The sequence below is a fragment of the Solea solea genome, chromosome 14 (assembly GCF_958295425.1).
Source record: "Solea solea chromosome 14, fSolSol10.1, whole genome shotgun sequence".
In the NCBI taxonomy this organism is placed as follows: domain Eukaryota; kingdom Metazoa; phylum Chordata; class Actinopteri; order Pleuronectiformes; family Soleidae; genus Solea; species Solea solea.
The window spans coordinates 7,402,822-7,423,455 of record NC_081147.1 but is presented as its reverse complement, the minus strand read 5'-3'; the positions used below and the strand labels follow the sequence as shown (position 1 = coordinate 7,423,455).

The 20,634-nt window shown below is 41.3% G+C and overlaps 2 protein-coding genes across 2 annotated transcripts; both read left to right on the top strand.

Annotated features, from left to right (window-relative positions):
• The first annotated feature begins 4,986 nt into the window (after positions 1-4,986).
• LOC131472998 (magnesium transporter protein 1) lies at positions 4,987-11,018 on the top strand. Its single transcript, XM_058650511.1, has 10 exons — positions 4,987-5,143; positions 6,160-6,329; positions 6,425-6,542; positions 7,123-7,263; positions 7,416-7,556; positions 8,096-8,185; positions 8,274-8,337; positions 8,734-8,808; positions 9,412-9,502; positions 9,593-11,018. Exons 1-10 carry the CDS (start codon positions 5,063-5,065, stop codon positions 9,606-9,608), a joined length of 987 nt encoding a protein of 328 aa, XP_058506494.1. The 5' UTR covers positions 4,987-5,062; the 3' UTR covers positions 9,609-11,018.
• A 1,287-nt stretch (positions 11,019-12,305) lies between these two features.
• tmem129 (transmembrane protein 129, E3 ubiquitin protein ligase) lies at positions 12,306-20,042 on the top strand. Its single transcript, XM_058650609.1, has 7 exons — positions 12,306-12,606; positions 14,156-14,214; positions 14,456-14,713; positions 17,330-17,490; positions 17,577-17,736; positions 17,819-17,891; positions 19,420-20,042. Exons 1-7 carry the CDS (start codon positions 12,402-12,404, stop codon positions 19,602-19,604), a joined length of 1,101 nt encoding a protein of 366 aa, XP_058506592.1. The 5' UTR covers positions 12,306-12,401; the 3' UTR covers positions 19,605-20,042.
• The last annotated feature ends 592 nt before the right edge of the window (positions 20,043-20,634 follow it).

The following is a 20,634-nucleotide window of genomic DNA, read 5'->3' as shown; positions in this document are numbered from 1 at the left end:
CGCTCACCTGCATGGGTGACAGACCTGGGTTCGCGACCTGGTCGGAACAAGGGCCTTACTGCGTGGAGTTTGCATGTCCATGTGTGCATGGGTTTTCTGCAAATATGGGGATTAAGTAGATTGGACACTCTATATTGTTAGAGTAGATGGTTTGCCTACACATGATTGCCATGTGATGGACTGGCAAACTGTCCAGGGTGTACCCCACATTTCACCCTATGTCAAGCTGAGTGGTCGAAGAGTGAGTGAGTGAGTGAGTGAGTGAGATTGCCAACAATTTAATTTACACAAAAAATGTATATATATACCCAGTATCATTTTACAATGAGTCGCTACATTTCTTGGAATTACCATAAATTAGAATTGCAACTGGAAGATATTGCTACAGGATATCAAAACATCAAGCAACCCAATTGGTATTTTTAATCTTCAAAATGGAACTAGTTTAAGTCTGGGTTTTCTTAGTCTTCACTCCCTGTCTGTTTTCAAAATGTATTTAATTACCAAATCCATTATTATAATAAAAAGTCAGTCAGAAGTCTTTACCTTACACAGAACAACTGTGCAAATTCAATGAAATGAAATGAAATTACATTACATGTCATTTAGCAGATGCTTTTATCCAAAGCAACAGAATTGAGTACAACTGGCCAGAGGTGGTGTCATGAAGCAGCGGTTATGTTAGTTTAGTTGGTGTGGGTAGTTAGGTTTTTCGGTTTTGTTATGTCACTTCCTGTTTTATTTTGGTGATGGGTTTCCACTGTCTGTGTTCACTGTTTCTGTCTTCACCACGCCCTGTTGATTAGTAACCACTTGCACCTGGTGATAATTACCCCTGCACCTTTAAAGGCTTCACTCTCCCCTTGTCAGTGTGTCACAGATGAGTATTCAGAGAAGACCAAGTTATCAATTCAAGCGTTTGTATCTCGTAGTTTCCCCGTTCATGGTAGTATCGCAGCAAGGCTGTCGTTTTGATTTCAGTTTTTCGCAGCTTGCTCCCTCCCTGAGTTCAAGTCTGTAGTTTTATTTTCTAGTTTTCGCAGCTTGGCTGTAGATTTCTTTTCTGTGTTTTTGAGGAGTTTCTTGAGCCTGTTTGCTCCCTCCCTGAGGTTTGTTTTGACCTCTGGTCAACTTTTCATTTTTGCTTATCCAAGCAAATACATTTTTGAAACCTGCTTCTGTTCTCCTGAAATTGAGTCCAAGGTCTTGACTCCCGTAGTGACAGGTGGAGTTTAACTTGTGACCATGATGTGTCTGCACACTGAGCTACCCCACCCCATAATAATAATATTAATACATTTTATTTATAATACACTTTATATTTAAAAGAGAATCTTAAAGTGCTACAAAAACAAAAAGGAGTTAAAAACAGGCAAGAGTAAAACAAGAAACAATTACAGATTAGTTTTAAGACCCTTTTTAAAACTATTGATCGTCTGTGGGCCCTCAGGTGTTTAGGGAGGGTGTTCCAGAGTCAAGGTGCAGAAGGCTTGGTCTTGAGTGTGCAGGACTTAGTCTGTAGCTGTTGGTGGCGCAAAGCGAGCGAGCTAAAGCCTGGGGGAAGTTCTTTGAGGTACTGGGGGGCGTTACCATGGATGCTCTGGAATGTGAGGAGGGAGTCTTTATATTCAATCCTGGCAGGGATGGGAAGCCAGATTAGTCAGTGGGTGTGATGTGATTGTGTTTACGCACTCTCAGCAGGATCCTAGCAGCACTGTTTTGAATGTGTTGTAATTTTTGGATGCTCTTGCTGAGAATCCCACTGAGAAGTGTGTTAGTAATCCAGTCTGGAGGACTTTGCAGAGGTGATTGATGTGGGCCTCAAAAGGTTACATGAACCTGATACTGAGGTTGGTACTGTTGATGATAGGGAGATGTCCTTGCCAGAAAAAAGTAATACAGGTTACGGTGAAGTTTTGGATTTGTTGAGGGGAACCAATGAGGATGGTTTCAGTTTTCAAACTGCAGCTGGAGAAAGTTATGCCTCATCTCTTCCAGACATGCAGTGAGCATGGATAGATGTGAAGTTGCTGATGGTGTTGCATGGGTGTCTGTCCTCATATACAGTTGTGTGTCATCTGCGTAGCAGTGGAAAGATATCCCAAAGTTACATATGACCTTGCCAAGGGGGAGCATGTAGAGGATGAACAGAATGGGTCCGAGCACTGACCCTTGTGGAACCCCGTAGCCAACAGCATGTGAGCGAGATCTAGATCCTCCCATGGCAATGTAGGTAGGACCCAAACCAGCTCAGTACTGTGCCACTGAGGCCGACAAAGTTGTGCAGACGCTGGAGGAGTATGTCATGGTCGACCGTATCGAATGTTGCAGATAGGTCGAGAAGGGATGGTGAACAGGAATCGGCTGTCATCAGCAGATCATTTGTGACTCTCACCAAAGCTGTTTCCGTGCTGTGGGCGGAGCAGAAGCCAGATTGGAACTTTTCAAAGATGTTATTGTGTTGGATGTGATCCTGAAGATGGCTGGCAACAACTTTCTCTATGACTTTGGAGAGAAATAGCAAATTGAATATGGGCCTGTAGTTTGCAAGTTTGTAGTTTCTTGAGAAGTGGCTTGATAGTGGCTATTTTTAGTGCTGATGTTATATGGCCAGTCTGAAGATTGGTTTATGACCAAGGTAATCAGAGGATCAATGGCAGAGCTGTGTGCTTTTACCAGGGCAGTAGGAAAGGGGTTGAGGGCACACGTGGAGGGTTTCATCCCTTTGATGACGCCTTGTACCTCAAGCTAGAAAGGAGCAGAGGGGCGTCATGATACAAATCTGTGGGTTGGCAGTTGGAACAGACAAGGAGGAGGGAACAGAGAGGGAGGAGTAAATTGCATCAATTTTGGTTGTGAAAAAGTCCATGAAATGATTGCAGTGATCTTCTGTAGTTCCTGTGAGTGGAGGACTTTGAGGCTGATTCTAAGAAATCTAAAGTCAGTTCAGCACATCAGTATCATATCTGTCAAAAATTCTGGAGAAACTATTTAACGATAGGCTAGACAACTTCATTAACAAACACAATCTGCTATGTATTGATTGGATCATTGTGGGCTTCAGCACCCACAGCGTGTTCAGAGGAGGAAGGAAGAGTCAGCTGGTGGTGGAAAATAAGAATTTATTGTCCCAAAAAAACGTCCACCAAAACAATCTGACACAAGTCACCACAGTTGCTCACACAGCTGAGCGTGTGCCTGTGTCCTTTCGTGTTTTCCTCGCTTCTCTCTGTGGACCCAGCCTACTGCAAGAGATCAGAACCAGGTTACAAGTGTGCTTATATAGCTGACTGATTACCTGATTTTGTCCAGCTGTCTGATCACCGGCTGAGCCACTCCTCCCTCTCCTCCAGCAGCTGCCGCTCTAACCATACCCCACTGCCACAATCATTTTGTGACTCTGAGTGCTACCTGATGCTGAAACATGTTTATGTCAAAATGTCATACGAAAAAGAAAAGAAAAAAAAAAAAGTAGTATGATGAAAATATGTATTGTACGATGAATATATATGTATTCTGTGGGTAATGGGGGCGGGACTAGATAAGCTTTTGCTTCTCCCGCTTTCCCTTTCGGTTATGTGTATTGTGTGGACTACAATAAGATGATGGGTGATGATGAGTGATCTAACTGACATGACCGAAATAAATATCATACATACATACATATCCACCAGGGTGGGAATCGCCAGAGACAACATGATATGATACTATCATGATATTGCAATTTGTGAAATCATATATTGCGATGTATTCACACAACAGCTACAGTGAGAGTGAGCACTTTGGATCATCTAGTGGACTGAAATGTCACTAGATGGTGTATTTTAATGATGTATAACCTCAGGAAGGCACATGAAAGACACAAAGGGTAGTTTGTTTCCTCCGACATAGTTTCTTTTGATGTGTTTTTTGCATATATGTTTACATTTCTTTTCATCGTGTGTGCAATACTAAAATAGGACAGGACTTTAGGTGTGAAGTGGAACCTGGGCTTATATCATTTGTAGAGATTTTGAAATGTTTATGTACTTGTACTTTAGAACTGACCACAGAAGACACCTATAACAGCAGGGGCCTTAAATGAGGCCTTTAATGAGGGATTATGTTCGAGTGGATGGGTCAAAACTTTTAAGAGGGGAAACTGCACACAGTGAGGGAAAGAGAATTTAGAATTAAGCAGACATTTTGTTGGAAACATATTACATGTGTTGTCAGGTTGGGGTGAATATAATTGATCTGCTAAAGTTTCCCAAAATGATAAATAAATCAATAGAAAACCTTGATACTGGCTGATGGGAACCAGTGGGGTGTGACAATGAAGAGTTGGCAAGTAAAACTCTCAAATGTAAAGAAATCAGTGGGTTTAAAGTGGTCAGCACAAACAGAGTGGGAGGAATAGATAGATAAAAGGGTTGGAAAGGTGTCACATATGCATGGAAGAACTAAAAGGGAATAATCTTCAATGCCCAAAGGATGAAGTCAAGTGTTGAGGGGACCAGGAAAGATACTGAAACAGTAATGAGTAATAGTAAAACAGTAACAGTAATGAAACAGTAATCCTCCTGTGGAGGAAACCATGAGTATGAGAAGTGTGAGGACGGAACGCAGCCAAAATGTTGCGATTGTGGAGAGGCTCACAGAGTGCCGCCTACAGGGGATGTGTGGTAATGACAAGGGAAGTGGAGATACAGTAAATGAGAGTTTAAAGAGGCCATAGTCCGGAATTGGCAATTAATGCTGCGTTTGGGTGTGTATCTGCATCATTACCTCGTCATGACGGTCCATAAAATGCCTTTGAGTGTGTTTAAAGAAGGCAGTGTCTGTAGTGAAATTATGTTTTGCAGCTCATTCCATGACCATAGTGCATAGAAGGAGAAAAGCAGTTTTACACATTCCGACCCACAGGTGGCGGTAAGACACAATACGTTGTTTGCCAGCCGCCTAACTCATGAGCAAACAAGAAAGAAGCGTGACAGCTCACTCGGATTGGCGGACAGTTGACCAATAGTAAAGTGACAGGAGACGTCGTGGTTTGGGTTTAGGTTGGAGCTGCGGGTGCAGAATGTTTGGGAAACTTTTCTTTCCGCTGTTTCTCGTCCTGCTTTCGCACCATGAGGCAGCTGACGCTCAGAAAAAGAAAGAGGTAACGTGTCTTTAGTCAGACTCACGCAGGAAAGATGAGGAAGTCTGCCTCACTGTTTCAACACGTTTATGCTGTGACCGTGTCAGTCTCAATGCTAAGCTAACACCCACCAGAAACTCGCTAGCGCAGGAAGGAAGTGGTTCGGCTTTTAATCTCGTTTCACTCCCGCAGTTAACTCTGAAGCATAATACTGTTTGTACACAGATTGAGGTGAAACAGTGGCTCTTAGGTCTGTTCACGGTAGTTCTCGACACTTGAACACAGAGCAGAGAAGAGCAGACAGCATTAAACTGTCACACTCTTTCTTTGATCTTTACATTAGCACAAACACCGCTACGTTTGCTTTCCATGTGTAAAGATATCATGCATAAGGAAACGACCACGCCAGGGACGTGAACATATTGGAAAACCTAGATCCGATGTTTACCTAAGGTGACCTACCCTGTTAATACCTGGTTTACAGTCAAACTGGAAAGATTCGGATTATCCGGTTCAATAATTTGTAGTCTCCAATCGGAATTGTGTACTCGGTGAGCTACAGTAACATTTTCATCCAAGTTACCTGAATTCCCTGCTGAAAGAATAACACGTGTCTCAATTGCCGCGTTTCCACCGGCTCTACTCGCCTCGCCACGGCACGGTTTAAGTAGCAGTATTAATAAGGACCTTGTGTACAATTCTTGTATTCCATTTGTAAATGTCCATTAAAAATTGGTCTTTTACAACATAACATGTAAAATGTATGAAACAGTCCATTTCCCTTCAGATGCTGATATAATTTCTGAACTTTCTCTGTGGGATGTTGTGACAGAATGAGTGTCCAGCTTTCTGCATGCTCAAACCAGGTGCAACCCCTCACGTGACCTCACTTGTATGTTAATGTATTATTATACGAGAGACCTGGCAGGATGTCCTTGGAGACTTCTGAGGACATTTGCTCCTCTTCACACAATGTGGCTTGGCCACTTGTTCTTTCCATGAGCAGGAGATGACAGCAGCTGTCTCTGTTTGTGTAGACCCTGCTGTCGGAGAAGGTGACGCAGATGATGGAGTGGGCCTCGAAGCGTTCGGTCATCAGGATGAATGGAGATAAGTTTCGTCGCTTTGTCAAGGCTCCTCCTAGAAATTACTCCGTTGTCATCATGTTTACAGCTCTGCAGCCACAGAGGCAGTGTGGTGTGTGCAGGTAAGAAGAGGAACATGTGTGTAGATCCTCACTCTTCCAGACTGTAGTTATCTAAGTCATTGAGTCTGTATCAGCTTGTAAAAATCTTCTTTCAGACAAGCTGATGAGGAGTTCCAGGTGCTGGCTAATTCCTGGCGTTATTCCTCTGCCTTCACCAATAAAGTCTTCTTTGCATGTGTTGATTTTGATGAAGGATCGGACGTCTTCCAGATGGTAAGACAACCAAGTTGTTTTTTTAATTTTTGTAACTGTAAATCAGGAGAGAGTGTGGGGTGTCAACCAGCAGGTTAATGGGTTAAGCCCTGCTCCCCCAGTTTGTGAACTGAAATGGACATGACACTGAACCCCAAGTTACCTGCAGTGTGTTAGAATAAGTATTTTAATAGATGCCCTATATGAATGTAAATTACAGAACTATTGTAAAGCGCTTTGAGTGGTCATCAAGATTAGACAAGCAGAAAAGTAAATAATCAATCCATTCAGCTAGAATTGCTGAGGTGTAGAATGTTTTTCAACCACATAATAAACTTGAGACATTGACTGTACTTTGATCTGGAACTCTCTCTCCTCCCCCCGTAGCAATGTATTGGTAACTGGTTTAGTATTTAATGTTAAGTATGTATGTAGATGCTAAAGCTGACATGAGAAATTAAACCAAATTGTTTTATGCCTATAGGTCAAATTAAATATAATGTTGAACACGTATAACAGTGATTACCTCCACAGCTTAATTCTGACCAAAGCCCATCATTACACAAATTTACACAAAAGGGTTTGACTGTTTGTGTTGCAGCTGAATATGAATTCTGCGCCAACCTTCCTTCACTTCCCATCCAAAGGCAAACCTCGTAAATCTGATACCTATGAGCTGCAGGTCAGAGGCTTTGCTGCTGAGCAGTTGGCTAGATGGGTGGCAGATAGGACTGATGTGCAGGTAAGTGTAAAACATATAATTAATTTATGAGTTACCCATTACAGTTTTAATATGATTCCTAAGTTAAGATGAAAATAAACCCATAAATATCCTTTCTAAAGTTAAACACAAAAACAGTAAAATAATCACAGTCATGTTTATCTTTGTTTCAGATCCGTGTGATTCGTCCTCCCAACTATGCTGGGCCTCTCCTGCTGGGCTTCCTCCTGGCTGTGATTGGAGGACTGGCATATCTACGAAGACACAATTTAGAGTTTCTGTTTAACAAGAACGTGTGGGCCTTCTCAGCATTGGTAATAACAGCCAACTAACGCACATCCACACCATCACCCCACACACATACGTACATGCAGATGGTCCATAGGATTCATCACTCAACAAATTAGATGAGTGCTCAAACACTGATTGCACTAAAGAACAAGATGGACGCATCCACTAGGGTTTGAACGTTGGTTTTTACCACAGTGTAAATGCAAAACATGCAAATAAACAGCCGACGTGTCTCAACATAGATGGCTTTCTTCCCCTTGTTAATGAGAAATACAATTTTCTGATACTATAAGAGCACTCCGACGGATCTAAACTTCACTTTGTGCATGTTAATGTATTTGTTGTGTAGCGCTTTATCCGCCACATGATTGTCAGACAGGTTGACAAACCATAGTAGGGCAAATATACAGATACAAACAACCTCTGCATGTTCTTGGACTGTGGGTGGAAACACACGCACACACGGGGATAACATGCAAATGTCAAACAGAAAGGCCGTCAGTTGGGAGGGGAGACAGAAACAGACAGAAACATCACAAATTGTAATGTTTCTCTCTTTTAGTGCTTTGTCTTGATCATGACTTCAGGCCAGATGTGGAACCACATTAGAGGACCACCATATGCACACAAAAATCCCAGCACTGGACAAGTTGTAAGTCTGCAACACTCGACTTTCAATATATTGACATTCACAAACTTCTGTGAACTTTATTTAACTGCAAACTGTTTCATCTTTTCAGAGTTATATCCATGGCAGCAGTCAAGCCCAGTTTGTGGCTGAGACGCACATTGTCCTACTCTTCAGTATCCTTTCAATGAATGCTTTCTCACTCTCACGCAGCTTAGGTGGAGTGGATTAGAACCTGAGAGTCTGGTCAGACACGATATCACTAATCCCTAAGCAAATTGTGCTCCTACTTTACAGCGGCATAGATAGCATCAGGTAAAAATCAATATATGGTGGTCATTGTCAATATTTTTGTAATATCCTCAGATCACTCAGTACATAAATACAGGGTCTTACTGGACAGACACTTCCTGTCCCCAAACATCCACGTACCACCTTCCTTGTGACTCCTGGTGGCTTGTCGCTGTCTGACTGTAGGACTGTAGTGGTACTGGTTTGAATTCTGACTAGAGTGATGTCATGCATCATCCCATATGCAGTACTTCTTTTTTGGACCTTGACTTTGTTGTTAGATGCTGCTGTGACCATGGGAATCGTGCTGCTTTGTGAGGCTGCTACCTCTGATGTTGACATTGGAAAGAGGAAAAGTATGCACACACGTACATACACAGATTGGTCCTTTTCTATCCAACTGTTAAGCATACACTCAAAGTAATCTGAATCTTAACTGCTTACAAATAGAATTGTCACTGTTTTTATCAGGCTTCCCAGTAAGGCTTCAGTAGATAGTTTGTCAAGTTTTGTTGAGTGTAATACATTTAATTATATAATAATTGCAACACACTGTCTTGTATTGCTATTATGAAAATATTGCTAGCAATTTCTTTTTGTATTATATTCTGTCACCATGCTGGCAGCTATGTCTCAGCCACACACTGAGAAGAGGTTGGAGGCCATGTTTTCATTATGATGATGATGATGATGATGTAATCAATTGGGGGCCGCATGTGGCCCACGGGCCACCACTTTGACATTTCTGGCATATGCCTTTTCACAGCAGCCATTTTTGCTGTCACTGATCACATTAACAATAACTGTTCAGCTCATGTACATCAGGACAGTGAACAAACATGCACCTTGAAACTGAGGAGGCTAAATAGAACCCAGCCATCATTCATTTGCTGATTTACACCTTTGTTTTTCATGTTGTCAACATGTTTGCTGTTACTGACCATGTGTATGTGTTTCAGTTATGTGTGTAGCAGGTATTGGTCTGGTGGTACTTTTCTTCAGCTGGTTGTTGTCCATTTTCAGAGCAAAATACCACGGATATCCATACAGGTAGAGAGATCTCATGTTATCTGCTGTGATTGGCTGACTCTGGTCCTTGTTTCTTATTAACTTAAACTCTTGTTGTCTCTGTCTTTGCAGCTTCCTGATGACTTAGAGCAGACCACTTGCAACAAGGAAGTTCTGTCCACAAGCATGGGGCCGTCCATGGCAACAATACCACATTACTGTTTTGCTAAGCCATGACTTGTTGTCTTACCTGTTGAGTCAAAAGTGTGTTTCAACACACACATGCGCACACACACACACACACACTGTGCCTTTACAACAGAATCCTCATCACTAGAGTGTATCCTAAAATCATCTTAGGCAAAAAAGTCTATTCCTCAAATTGTTTAATTTGTAATAATTAGGACATAATTTCCAGTATGTATCAAAATGTTTAACTTTTAAAAAATACTTTTTTTAGCTTTGTGTGTGTGTGCGTGTTTGTTTTTGTATTTGTTACCTATTTAGGACCTTTTCTGGTAGAAAAAGTGACCTTGTCAAGACCTGTAGTCCTCATGGAGACCAAAACTGGATCCTAACATGGCAGAATCTCATTTCTGAGGAACTGGTTGCGTTTAGGGCTAAGATTTGAATTGTGGTTATGTTAAGGTTAAGGTTTGGCATTAACTGGTTATGGTTAGGGATCAACCCTTGGCTAGGTTGTCCAAATGAATGGAAGTCAATGCAAGTCTTAAAATGGATAAAAATGTGTGGTGGTCAAATTATAATGTACCTTCAACTCAGCTTCTACATTAGCCACTCACAAAGCCTGGTGCTTAAGATACAAATACAGTGGTTTCAAATATCAAATATCAAATCATTTCACTCTATCTGAAATCAGTTAGATTATTCATGAACGAACGTTCTTGGGTAGAATCTCAGTTTGACCATAGGCTTTTTTGTGGGTCCTCCCCTTGTGTGTGTGTGTGTGTGATTGGGTGGGTTTACTCTCCTACCGACCATAGATGTACAAATTGGGTTTAAGTTCAAATTTATGACACAGCACAACAGTTTTGAGAAACGGCACCTTTGTTCCTACCGTCATCTCACCACTGCTGCGTCTGTAAAAACGGTCGTCAAACAATAATCCAGCTAGAAGGGTAGGAACACCATCTCTACCGCCCCCATTTACTTGCCAAATGAGAAATTACTAGTTAAATGTTGAATGAAAGAAAATGTTTTTTTCTAAATCCCCTCTACCATAATTAACTTGTATATGTATTTATCAATGAACTTGGCAGTGTGTTTGTTGGTTATTGTATGTTTGGTACAGTATACATTTGTTCTTCCCATCATTGGATCTGCTGAGAGCAGGTGATAAGTAACTCTTTTTTTTCTTAATCCCTTTAAAAAGAATGGTCTTATCCTCAGAGTGGGACTGATGAGAGTCCTTTATGAGAAGTGAATGCTTCTTATGGTGTGAAACATTTTAAGTGCTTTATATGTTTGTCCTTGCCTTATCAGTTTGTACCAGGAGAAACTATTTGAGTATTTCTGAAATTAAAGTGCCTTAACTGCCCCTCATTGTTTGATCTTCATTATTTTGAAGGCCAGTGTCTACACACATGTCTCATCTGTGATGTTATTTCATTGAGCAGAGTAAAAATCTGCAGTAGAGCTAATTATTTGTAGGTTTGTAGTGGTAGAGTCGTGTGTCACGCCATTTGAATATTCTGCTGATTGAAATACAGAAGCCAGTTTCTCCACACAGTGTAATGTAAAAATATAATATTTTTTGGCTTTGTGCTCAGGAACAGAAAAGAACCTGAGGAAAACACCTGAGCTCCATGAATTCCTGTATACCATTTTGTACAAGAAGAAAAACTGGACTAACAAGTTTCAGTTTCCAGTTTGAAACATGATCTGTGTTTGAGTTGGATGACGATTCCACATAAACCTTATGTTAAAGGTGCTGTTAACCATCATTGATTGGTGAAGTTGTATATTGCAGCTGAACGTCCCTCACCTTTTGAAGTGTGTTAGAGAATCTATGCAGCCTTCATTTAGCATCAAAACTCAAAAGATGTGTAGTTAGTCCATTGTGGGCTATCGAACAACCTCAAAGTCCTCAGGTGCCTGCTAAAGTACACAAAGTAATGGTAATACTGTCTATGTGACTTAAGGAGAGGACTATCTCCCAGTGTCTTAAACGCAGAGTTACAAAAGCGTATCGCTGCCACACATACAAAAAAGTGGGGTGCTCAGTATCACGTTATAACGAGATAAGATTGTTTTCTCGTTATAACGATATAGTTCTCGTTATAACGTAATACTGAGCACCCCACTTTTTTTGTATGTGGTAGCTTCTGTACAGATTTAAGTGAACATTGATTAAACTAAACAAGCCGTCCATGTTGTTATAAATTGAACTCTCAATAACGGATTAATGTGTTTATTGTTTCAAATGCTATCTGAACTAAAAAATGATTCAGTAAATCAGAAACAATTACAATTACTCAAAAACGGACCAAAAATTAAATTACTCAGGAAAACAGAAATAATTAACTCAGAAAAACAAACACATTTTTTTTCCAAGTGAATGCAATGCTCTTCCGTACCAAACATATACTAGTTTAAAATAATCTCTTTTGAAACACGGATTAAGACAGAAGCCATTGGAGCATGAATGTTTACAAGGCCTTCAATTCCTCTTTTAATCTTATTTTGTATTCGTGAGTTCTTTTAAAACATTTTCATGAAGACTGAATGAAGAAAAAAGATGGTGGGCGCATTATCTCCACTAGGTGGCAGTAATACTATTTCATAGTGCGGGTATAAACCTCCGAGAAGAAGATAAAAGACGCCGTCTCGCCAGTGACGTTTAAGGAAGTATGACGAGTGTCATGTTATACTCTGGTAGACGGAGGTTCTCACGGTGTCGGTCAGACACAGACTGACAGATATGGAGAGTCCCGAGTTAAGTTTTACTTTGGTCTACATTGTCTTCTGTCTCTGCTTCGTGTTCACGCCCAACGAGTTCCGTTCTGCCGGTCTGACCATCCAGAACCTGTTCTCGTCCTGGCTGGGCAGCGAGGATGTGGCCTTCATCCAGTACCACGTCCGCAGGACCAGCGTCACCGTGCTGGTCCACTCTGCTCTGCCGTTAGGTAACTACAACACCAGTCCTGTTCTCCATGTCCACAGAAGAGGTGGACACCAGGTGGTCCTCCAGTCCTGCCAGTCCTGCCAGGGAGGAGGACACTCTGTTTCTGTCCACTGTGTCCTCACAGCTTATCAGTAGCTAAAACTTTCCACTATCACAGAACAAGTTCAGATTAGTTTTACTTCTCTACTACTCTATAACTCAGATGTTAAGCTTATATTACACTTATATTTAACCAGTTAAGCTAAATGAATAGAACAGGAATATCATAGACTTATGTACAAGATGTACTGATGCAAAGGGACATTAAATAAACATACCAACAGTGAAGGAACAATGATAGAAGTGTGTCCTCAATTGCAATGTTTTGGACTAATAGGCCAAGTTTTACATTTTGGGTCAGGCAAATGTTGACAGCCCTTCCTTTGGCGAGAGTGATGGTTATAAGAAAGGGAAAGCTGGATATGATTGAAAAGTTAAGGGGATCGTTTGATGTGTTTGTAAAAAAAAGTATAGATCTAACAAATGACGAGGAGGAGGAATTGGTATTTGCTGATGTAAACCCTACAGCAAGGTTAAACACCCTTAACTGTAACTGGCCCTGATATCTGTTTAGTGGCTGAGGTTAGTTTGTGTTTAGTTTTGTTCATTTTTGTATTTGCTTTGTGTTCTTTTATTATAGCTGGACCACACTTTGCACAAGACTGAAATGATGAATCGATTATTAATTGATTACTAAATCATCGGTTTGAGTGTCATTCATTAAAACAAGCTTTCTCATCATTATTTCCAGTTTTGAGAAACTGAGAACTGTTTTTTACATTTTCTGACATTTTATGGACCAAATGAGTAGACTGATCAGTGAAAATATATGTTAGTTGCAGCCCTGCCTTGGATAATGAGTCATTTTTAAGATGGATGTATATTATATGTATAAGTGTATGGATGTTCAAGTGTGTGACCAAATGAAAACTATTAATAGACATACTGTTGAGGGGGAAAACAATCACAACTCATAACAACAAGTGCCAAATCCCAACGTACACCACCTCGTGTCTCTTTACATGGCAAAGTTGAGAATCGTTACAGTCTTATAGTGAGATAGAGAAACCCAACAGTTCACACTAGAAGCAAACACTTGGCGTCAGTGAGGAGAAAACTAATATTTAACAGGATTATATCGTTGACAGATCCAGACTCAGAGAAGTGCAGCCATCTGTCTCAGCTGGTTGGGGTGACAGAAGAAAAGGAGGGTGAAAGAGGAGAAGTGGGAGACTGCTGTAGCCTAGGACATTCCTAATGTACGCATGCAACTACATGACCTGCTATATAATTTCATTTATACAGTATATAAATAGGACTCCTCACTCACAGCACAACATTCCACTTTATAAATTAGCATCAGTTTAATCTACAGCTGTTTCACTCAGTACTTTTGATTGTAAAGTGCTTCAGGAACTACTATGAAGTGTCAGTGTTAAGTAGTGTGATGTGATTCTAATGGGCTCCTTGAATGCTGTTGTTGATATGTGACATGGTGTTCTTCTCTGCAGGTTACTACCTGGGCATGTGTGTTGCTGTTCCAGAGAAAAACCTAGGATACATCCACCAGGTCGGTCTGTCCGTCTCATACTGGACACTTGTAACTGTTTTGATGAGATAATAGTAAAAGTAAAATAGAGAGCTTAAACTGAGGCCTCAACAAAGAAAAACTCTGAGAACTGATGGAGTTAAACCTTTATTGTTGTGTTTTTATTCTCTTAAAAATGTGCCTCCAAGCTCAGTCTTAATAGGGATCTTAATAACCCAAGGATCTACATATCTCAGCTGTGTAATTGCGATTCGTTGACCAGGTCAGTGACAGTTGGAGAGCCTTCCTCCTCCTCTCCATCTGCCTCCAGTTGGCCAGCTGGACACTCGTCATCTACTGGTCCCGCCATCATTGGCACAACCACCCAATCAGCCGCAGCCTGCAGGCCCACGTACGGCCTCCTCACTCCAGCTGGGGCGCTGTGGCAGCGAGTATCAACACAGAGTTCCGACGCATCGATAAGTTTGCGACTGGAGCGCCAGGGGCCCGTGTTATTGTAACTGACAGCTGGGTGTTAAAGGTGAGTCTACAGGCCATGTCTGAACAAAGGCTTACAAGTTACTAAAATATGCACACACACTGAAACGTTGTTTTGAAGCTGCATTAGTAAGTTTCTTTAAATGCTGAAGCCACACCCACTTCTTCTCAGACCTCTGAGCTTTTACAGTCTATTGCAGGAGTGTAAAATGTACAGCCCACAGGCCAGAACCGGCCTACCAGCAGGTCCAACCCGGCCCGCAGGATGAATTTTTGTAAACTACTGTTGTAAGAATGCTGCGGCCCTTTTAAGAGCCGGGCAAGTGCACATGCCGGGAAAGAGAGAGAGTGAGCAAGCAGCGCTGTGTGTGTGAAAAGAGAGAAGCTGCTGTACGAGTTGGCATTAGTCACTGGGGTAAATACAATGTGGGGTAACTAGTGGGGTAAATACTATGCTTTATGTTCCAAGCCTGTTGAGAGAAATAAATGCTCAGACTCTGCTAGATCGCCTGAGTGTCTGTTCATCCCCTATCTGTAGAAGTAAGGGTGTTAAGCTGGAGCAGCCACAGCTCCAGCCCTGTGCTTCCCTGACCACTGTCTAGAAGCAGAGCAGGAAAGTTAACACTGCATTGAAGATAATCATTACATGTAAAACAAAGGGAAAACTTTGGAGTCCTTGTTGTTTTAAAGGTTATTATTAAGGTTGCATGGTCTAAATGAGGGAGCACCTGAGTTATTTTTCCCACAGAATTAGATTCTATTTGTGGTGCTGGCAGATAGAGGTCTTAAATGTATGAAGCTCTAGCCCACATTATACCAAATAAATATTGCATTCATTTAAATGAATGTGTATGTGTGTGTGTGGTGTCAGGGAGGGGCGGAGTGAATAGATAAGATAAGATAGTCTTTATTGTCATTGCCACTTTTTTCAAAGGTACAACGAAATTGAAGGGTGTTTTTTTTAAGAGCGATAAGTAAAAAATATACATATAAAGTCAGTCAGTCAGTCATCATCTACCGCTTCATCCTCTGCCAGAGGGTCGCGGGGGGTGCTGTGCCAATCTCAGCTACATCGGGCGATAGGCGGGGTACACCCTGGACAGTTCGCCAGTCCATCGCAGTATAAAAGAGAAAAACAGATTGCACTGGTAAAGTAACTCTACACAAGAAAATTACACAGTGGGTTTAGGGCCAAGAACAGACTATTTCACATTGAAGAGTTCAGGGCCATGATTTCCTTCGGGTAAAAACTGTTTTTTAGACGGTTTGTCCTGGTTTTCTTTTATCTGTATCTCTTGCCTGATGGCAATAGATGGAAGTGACAATGACCAGGGTGTGAATAGTGCTTTGAAATGTCTATTGCCCTCTTGTGGCATCTGGAGGTGTAGATCTCTTCCAGTGTGGGGAGGGGGCAGCCTATTGTTTTCTCTGCTGCCGTGACGACCCTGTGACACGCCTTCCTCTCTGGGGATGTGCAGCTACCGTACCAAACACAGTCCATATGTGAGCACACTTTCTATGGAGCAGTGATAGAAGGCGAGAAGCAGATTCTGGGGGAGACCGTTCTTCCTGAGGATTCTCAGAAAGTACAGTCTCTGCTGCGCCTTCTTCAGCAGCTCCTTGGTGTTGGCGCTCCATGTCAGGTCGTCCTCCAGCTCGATGCCCAGGAACCTGAACACTGGAACCCTCTCCACACAGGCCCCACCGATGACAAAAAAAAAAAGGAAAATCAATAGGTTATGTGTCGGTCTGCTTAACGTCGCAGTTCGTGGGTGGTCTGTGCAGGCAAATATAAACTTTTTCTTTCCTATTTTAACAGCACTTGGAGGAACCGAAAATGAAAATTCTGAATGATTCCGATGGAATCGAAATGTTAGCCCGGTTCCAGCCGATTCTCGATTCTCAATGCCCAACCCTAGTGATTATTATACAACAAGGCAATCAGAGATGGCAGACTTCACCCCATTCACGCAGCAAGCCTCTGTCAGTCTGCATGTGTAACTCCAGATCAGAAGGTCGTGTGTTCGAATCCATGTCAGGGTCAAAATTCATGGGTAACGTGTGTCTATCACACATTCTAACAAGCCTATGTTGGCCTCTGTTGCTCATATTAAGTCATAATGAGTCCTTCCACCATTCTCTATTGCTTAATAGTAAAGTATCAGGTCTTTAATGAATTTGACTTGATAGCAAATAGAAATGCAGGTCAGTATGGGTTTCAATCAGGTCAAGCAATAATAATGGCAATATAACAAAGGTTCATATACTGTACATCTCTCAATCTCTCTCTCAACATATATGTGTGTATATATGTGTGTATATATGTGTATATATATATATATATATATATATATATATATATATATATATATATATATATATACATATGTGTGTGTGTTAGGAATGTATATTTTTTCATGGGAGAAGAATATTTGTTATACAGTTGGATAATTATGTCTTTAAATTAGCTTGAAATGTATCAGCAGAAGTGTGTTAACAGCTTCATAGTTTAAAATATTATATGTATACTATATACTTTATGTGTGTATGTGTGTATATATATGTATGTACAGTCGTACAGTACTTCCAAAAAACATACGTAAAACCTACTCAATGACAGTAACTCAAATTACTCAATTACAATTTTGTCTGTCTCCAGTCTACCACCTATCACATGCACATGGCCTTACAGGATGACTGTCATGTGACAGTGACAGAGTCCAGGCAGCACCACATGAGTCCAGACACGGCATCCCCTGCTCAGATTTTGACCATGAGAGTGGCCAGCATCAACCCTGCCATCAGACCCTTTGACATTAGGTGTGTTTTTCAATCTTACACGTCCAGCACTGGTCTTGGGTAAGTTCTCCTACAAAAACAAGTCACTTTTTTCTCACTGTTTCTAGGCTAAATTCTACAGAGTACGCAGATCTCAGGGAGAAACTCCATGCTCCCATCAGGAACTCTGCTAATGTAGTGATCCACCAAACCATCAGTGAACTGTTCCTGGAAACATTCAGAGCACATGTGGACCTCAATCAGCCGTACACACTCCCCACTCAACAGGTAAACCACAGGTTATGAAGCTCCTGTGCTAAGAATTAGCTCATGAAGTCCTGGTGACTGATGAATGTTCTCTCTTTCACAGGAGATCGAGCCATGTATCGGCTGTATGCAGGTTCCAGCAAACACAAAGCTGGTCAGACTCTGCCACACAGAAGGTATGTGTGTGTGTTTGTATATGTCAGTGTGTTGATGTTGAGGAGCAGTAGTTTTCATGGTCACCTAATTAGACAGAACCTCTTGTTTGAAGTGCTCTTAAAGGTCAATTGTGTAATAAACTCTTAAATGAGAGTTTATTAGCAGAATTATTCAAAATACTACAAAGTGACTGACTATCAAACAAAGAAGAATGGCTCCATCCACATAAACTCCATGAAATAACCCACAAAGAAGAAAAACGAGTGGTTCACATCCTTTCTGGTACACGTAGGCCACCGTAGTTGTCTGACACACATGGCAAAGCATGATCAGAGGAGTTAAAACAGTTGTGCGTCACTTTTAAATATAATTTCACATCCATAACATTTGAACTATTGTCAAATTATGCGGTGTCTCCACTACATGGTTTAGCTCGACTCTACACTACACAGATTGGTTGGTTTTTCAGTTACAATATAGTACCTCCTCAACGTGGGCGGAGTCATCGCTGCACGGCTGCATGAAACTGTCGTGACACACATACTAGTAAAACAGTTGTTTTCAGTGTATCTGAACCATTAGAATCAGTTAAATGATTTGTTCAGTACTTCCTCCATGACCGGAGCACAGACTCTGTCTGACACGGTCACAGTTTGTGATGCAGCCCGCGGCTCTCAGCAGTACTATTGTTAAATAACACCACACTCCTCTGTTAAATGATGAGATTTTAGACATTCCCTTGGTAATTTGAGATCTTTTTAACTGATCTACAGTCTGATTCTTGTGTTGGACGTCTTGCTCATGCCTCTTCCTGTGACGGCACTCTGACCAATCAGTGGCGGGCAGGCTGACAACGTCACGCATAGTGTCGCCTCAGCTCGCTTGGAACCTAAAAAAAAGTACTAGGTACCACATACTATTGCTAATAGAAACGCAAAATATCGGTGTTATCTCAGCTCCACACAACTCTGTTTTTCAGGAAGTGATTTGTTTTATGTCAAGACAGATGGAGGCAACAGCAACATTGTGCTAATAAAGCAACAAAAAAGAAAGCGTCCATTCAAAGTTTCAGAAGTGAATATTTACTGCTCAAAAAACCTGTTTGAACTGGATCAAATCTTCTTGTTCCTGCTGTATACATACAAACGCTTTATGAGTGGCTTCTTCCTCCCAGTATCTATTGCTGTGAACACGTAATCATGACATATTTATTGTACAAAGGACACCCTGAGCTCTGTTCATTCATGAAACTTAAACGTTGATAGGTCAGGAATACGGGGCACACAGAGTACTGCATGCAAAGGCTAGCGTGGCTACCAACACCGAGGCTCAATATCAACTCACAGGGGAAGGAGTGTGACTTAACTATATATTTACCTAGATAATGTGTGTAACATGCACAGTGTTGTAGATTGGACCTTTGAGATCTTCTTTAAGGTTAGGCTGTCCAAATATACTCACATCAATGCAGTGTCCTAACTAGAATAGCTCTGTAAATCTATGAATGTGTGTTAGCTAATGTCACTGTGTGACCCATGTGTCTTCCAGAAGCTTTTAACGTGTCCGACTGCCAGGAGTGTTTCTGCAGACCCATGTGGTGTCTCTCCTGTCTGGGCCGATGGTTCGCCAGCCGCCAAGACCAGCAGAGGCCGGAGACGTGGTTGTCCAGCACTGTCCCCTGTCCCACCTGTAGGGCCAAATTCTGTATACTGGATGTCTGTGTGGTTCGCTGACAAAGACACACCTGCAGATCCAAACTGCTCTATATTTTGACTTCATTCTCTTTGTATGAACTCTTAAATATTTCCAGTCACACTTAACCTGTGAAATTGTCCACCTGTCAGTTAAAGAAGTGGCTGAAAATGCAGGGAAATGAAGTGAAAATCTGCAGATAAAGTGGTGCTTTGTAAGAAAACACAGGCAGTTTAGTTCTGGATTAAATGCGGCATGGTCAGAGGAAGCAAACGGACTCAACGCCAACTTTACTCTTGTGAAGGAAGTCTGATGTGCTGCATCTACGTGTAAAGAAGCAGCAGCTTTTGATGATGATGATGATGATGATGCATATTAAATATATGTGGTGAATGGTAAATGGACTGCATTTATGGAAAACTCTGAACTGCAGCTCACATTCACATATTCAGACTAAATAAAACACTGATGGTCATGAAGGTTCATGGTCTGGAGATCTCTTGACTTTCACTATATAATCTGTACATTTGTCAGTTGAAAGTAGAAGCTGCTGATTCACTGTTGTAGTATGATGCCACTACATGTGTCAGACTGTCACAATTTAAGGTGATTTAAGGTATTTACACTCATAATTACTATTTTTTCACCAGTGTTTACCATCCTCTTGTTTGTCTTCAGCAATAATGCTGCACATATAGTAGTTATTTCTTTATTGGCTGCTAGAAACAACGTTCAGTGCCCTCCTATAGTATTGGAACAGTGAGGCCACAGACTGAAAACATTTGGGTTTGACATCAAAAGATGAATATGAGACAAGATGAACATTTCAGCTTTTAGTTCCAGGTCTTTACATCTGGATCTGATACACAACATAGAAGATAGCACCTTTGGTTTGAACCCACCCATTTTTCATGTGAGCAAAAGTGTTGGAACAGAAAGACTTGAAAAGGATTAAAGTGAATAAGACTTAATATTTTGTTGCAAATCCTTTGGTTTCACTAACTGACATCACCAAACTTTTGCATTCTTCTGCTGTGATGCTCTTCCAGGCTTTCACCGCAGCCTCTCAGT

Bases quoted from the DNA above. Each gene is read 5' to 3' on its own strand.
- LOC131472998 (XM_058650511.1), top strand. From the start codon at position 5,063: ATGTTTGGGAAACTTTTCTTTCCGCTGTTTCTCGTCCTGCTTTCGCAC. The intron at 6,330-6,424 runs GTAAGAAGAGGA...ATCTTCTTTCAG, and splicing joins AGGCAGTGTGGTGTGTGCAG to ACAAGCTGATGAGGAGTTCC. The intron at 6,543-7,122 runs GTAAGACAACCA...TTTGTGTTGCAG, and splicing joins GATCGGACGTCTTCCAGATG to CTGAATATGAATTCTGCGCC.
- tmem129 (XM_058650609.1), top strand. From the start codon at position 12,402: ATGGAGAGTCCCGAGTTAAGTTTTACTTTGGTCTACATTGTCTTCTGT. The intron at 14,215-14,455 runs GTCGGTCTGTCC...TTCGTTGACCAG, and splicing joins ACCTAGGATACATCCACCAG to GTCAGTGACAGTTGGAGAGC. The intron at 17,491-17,576 runs GTGTGTTTTTCA...CACTGTTTCTAG, and splicing joins ATCAGACCCTTTGACATTAG to GCTAAATTCTACAGAGTACG.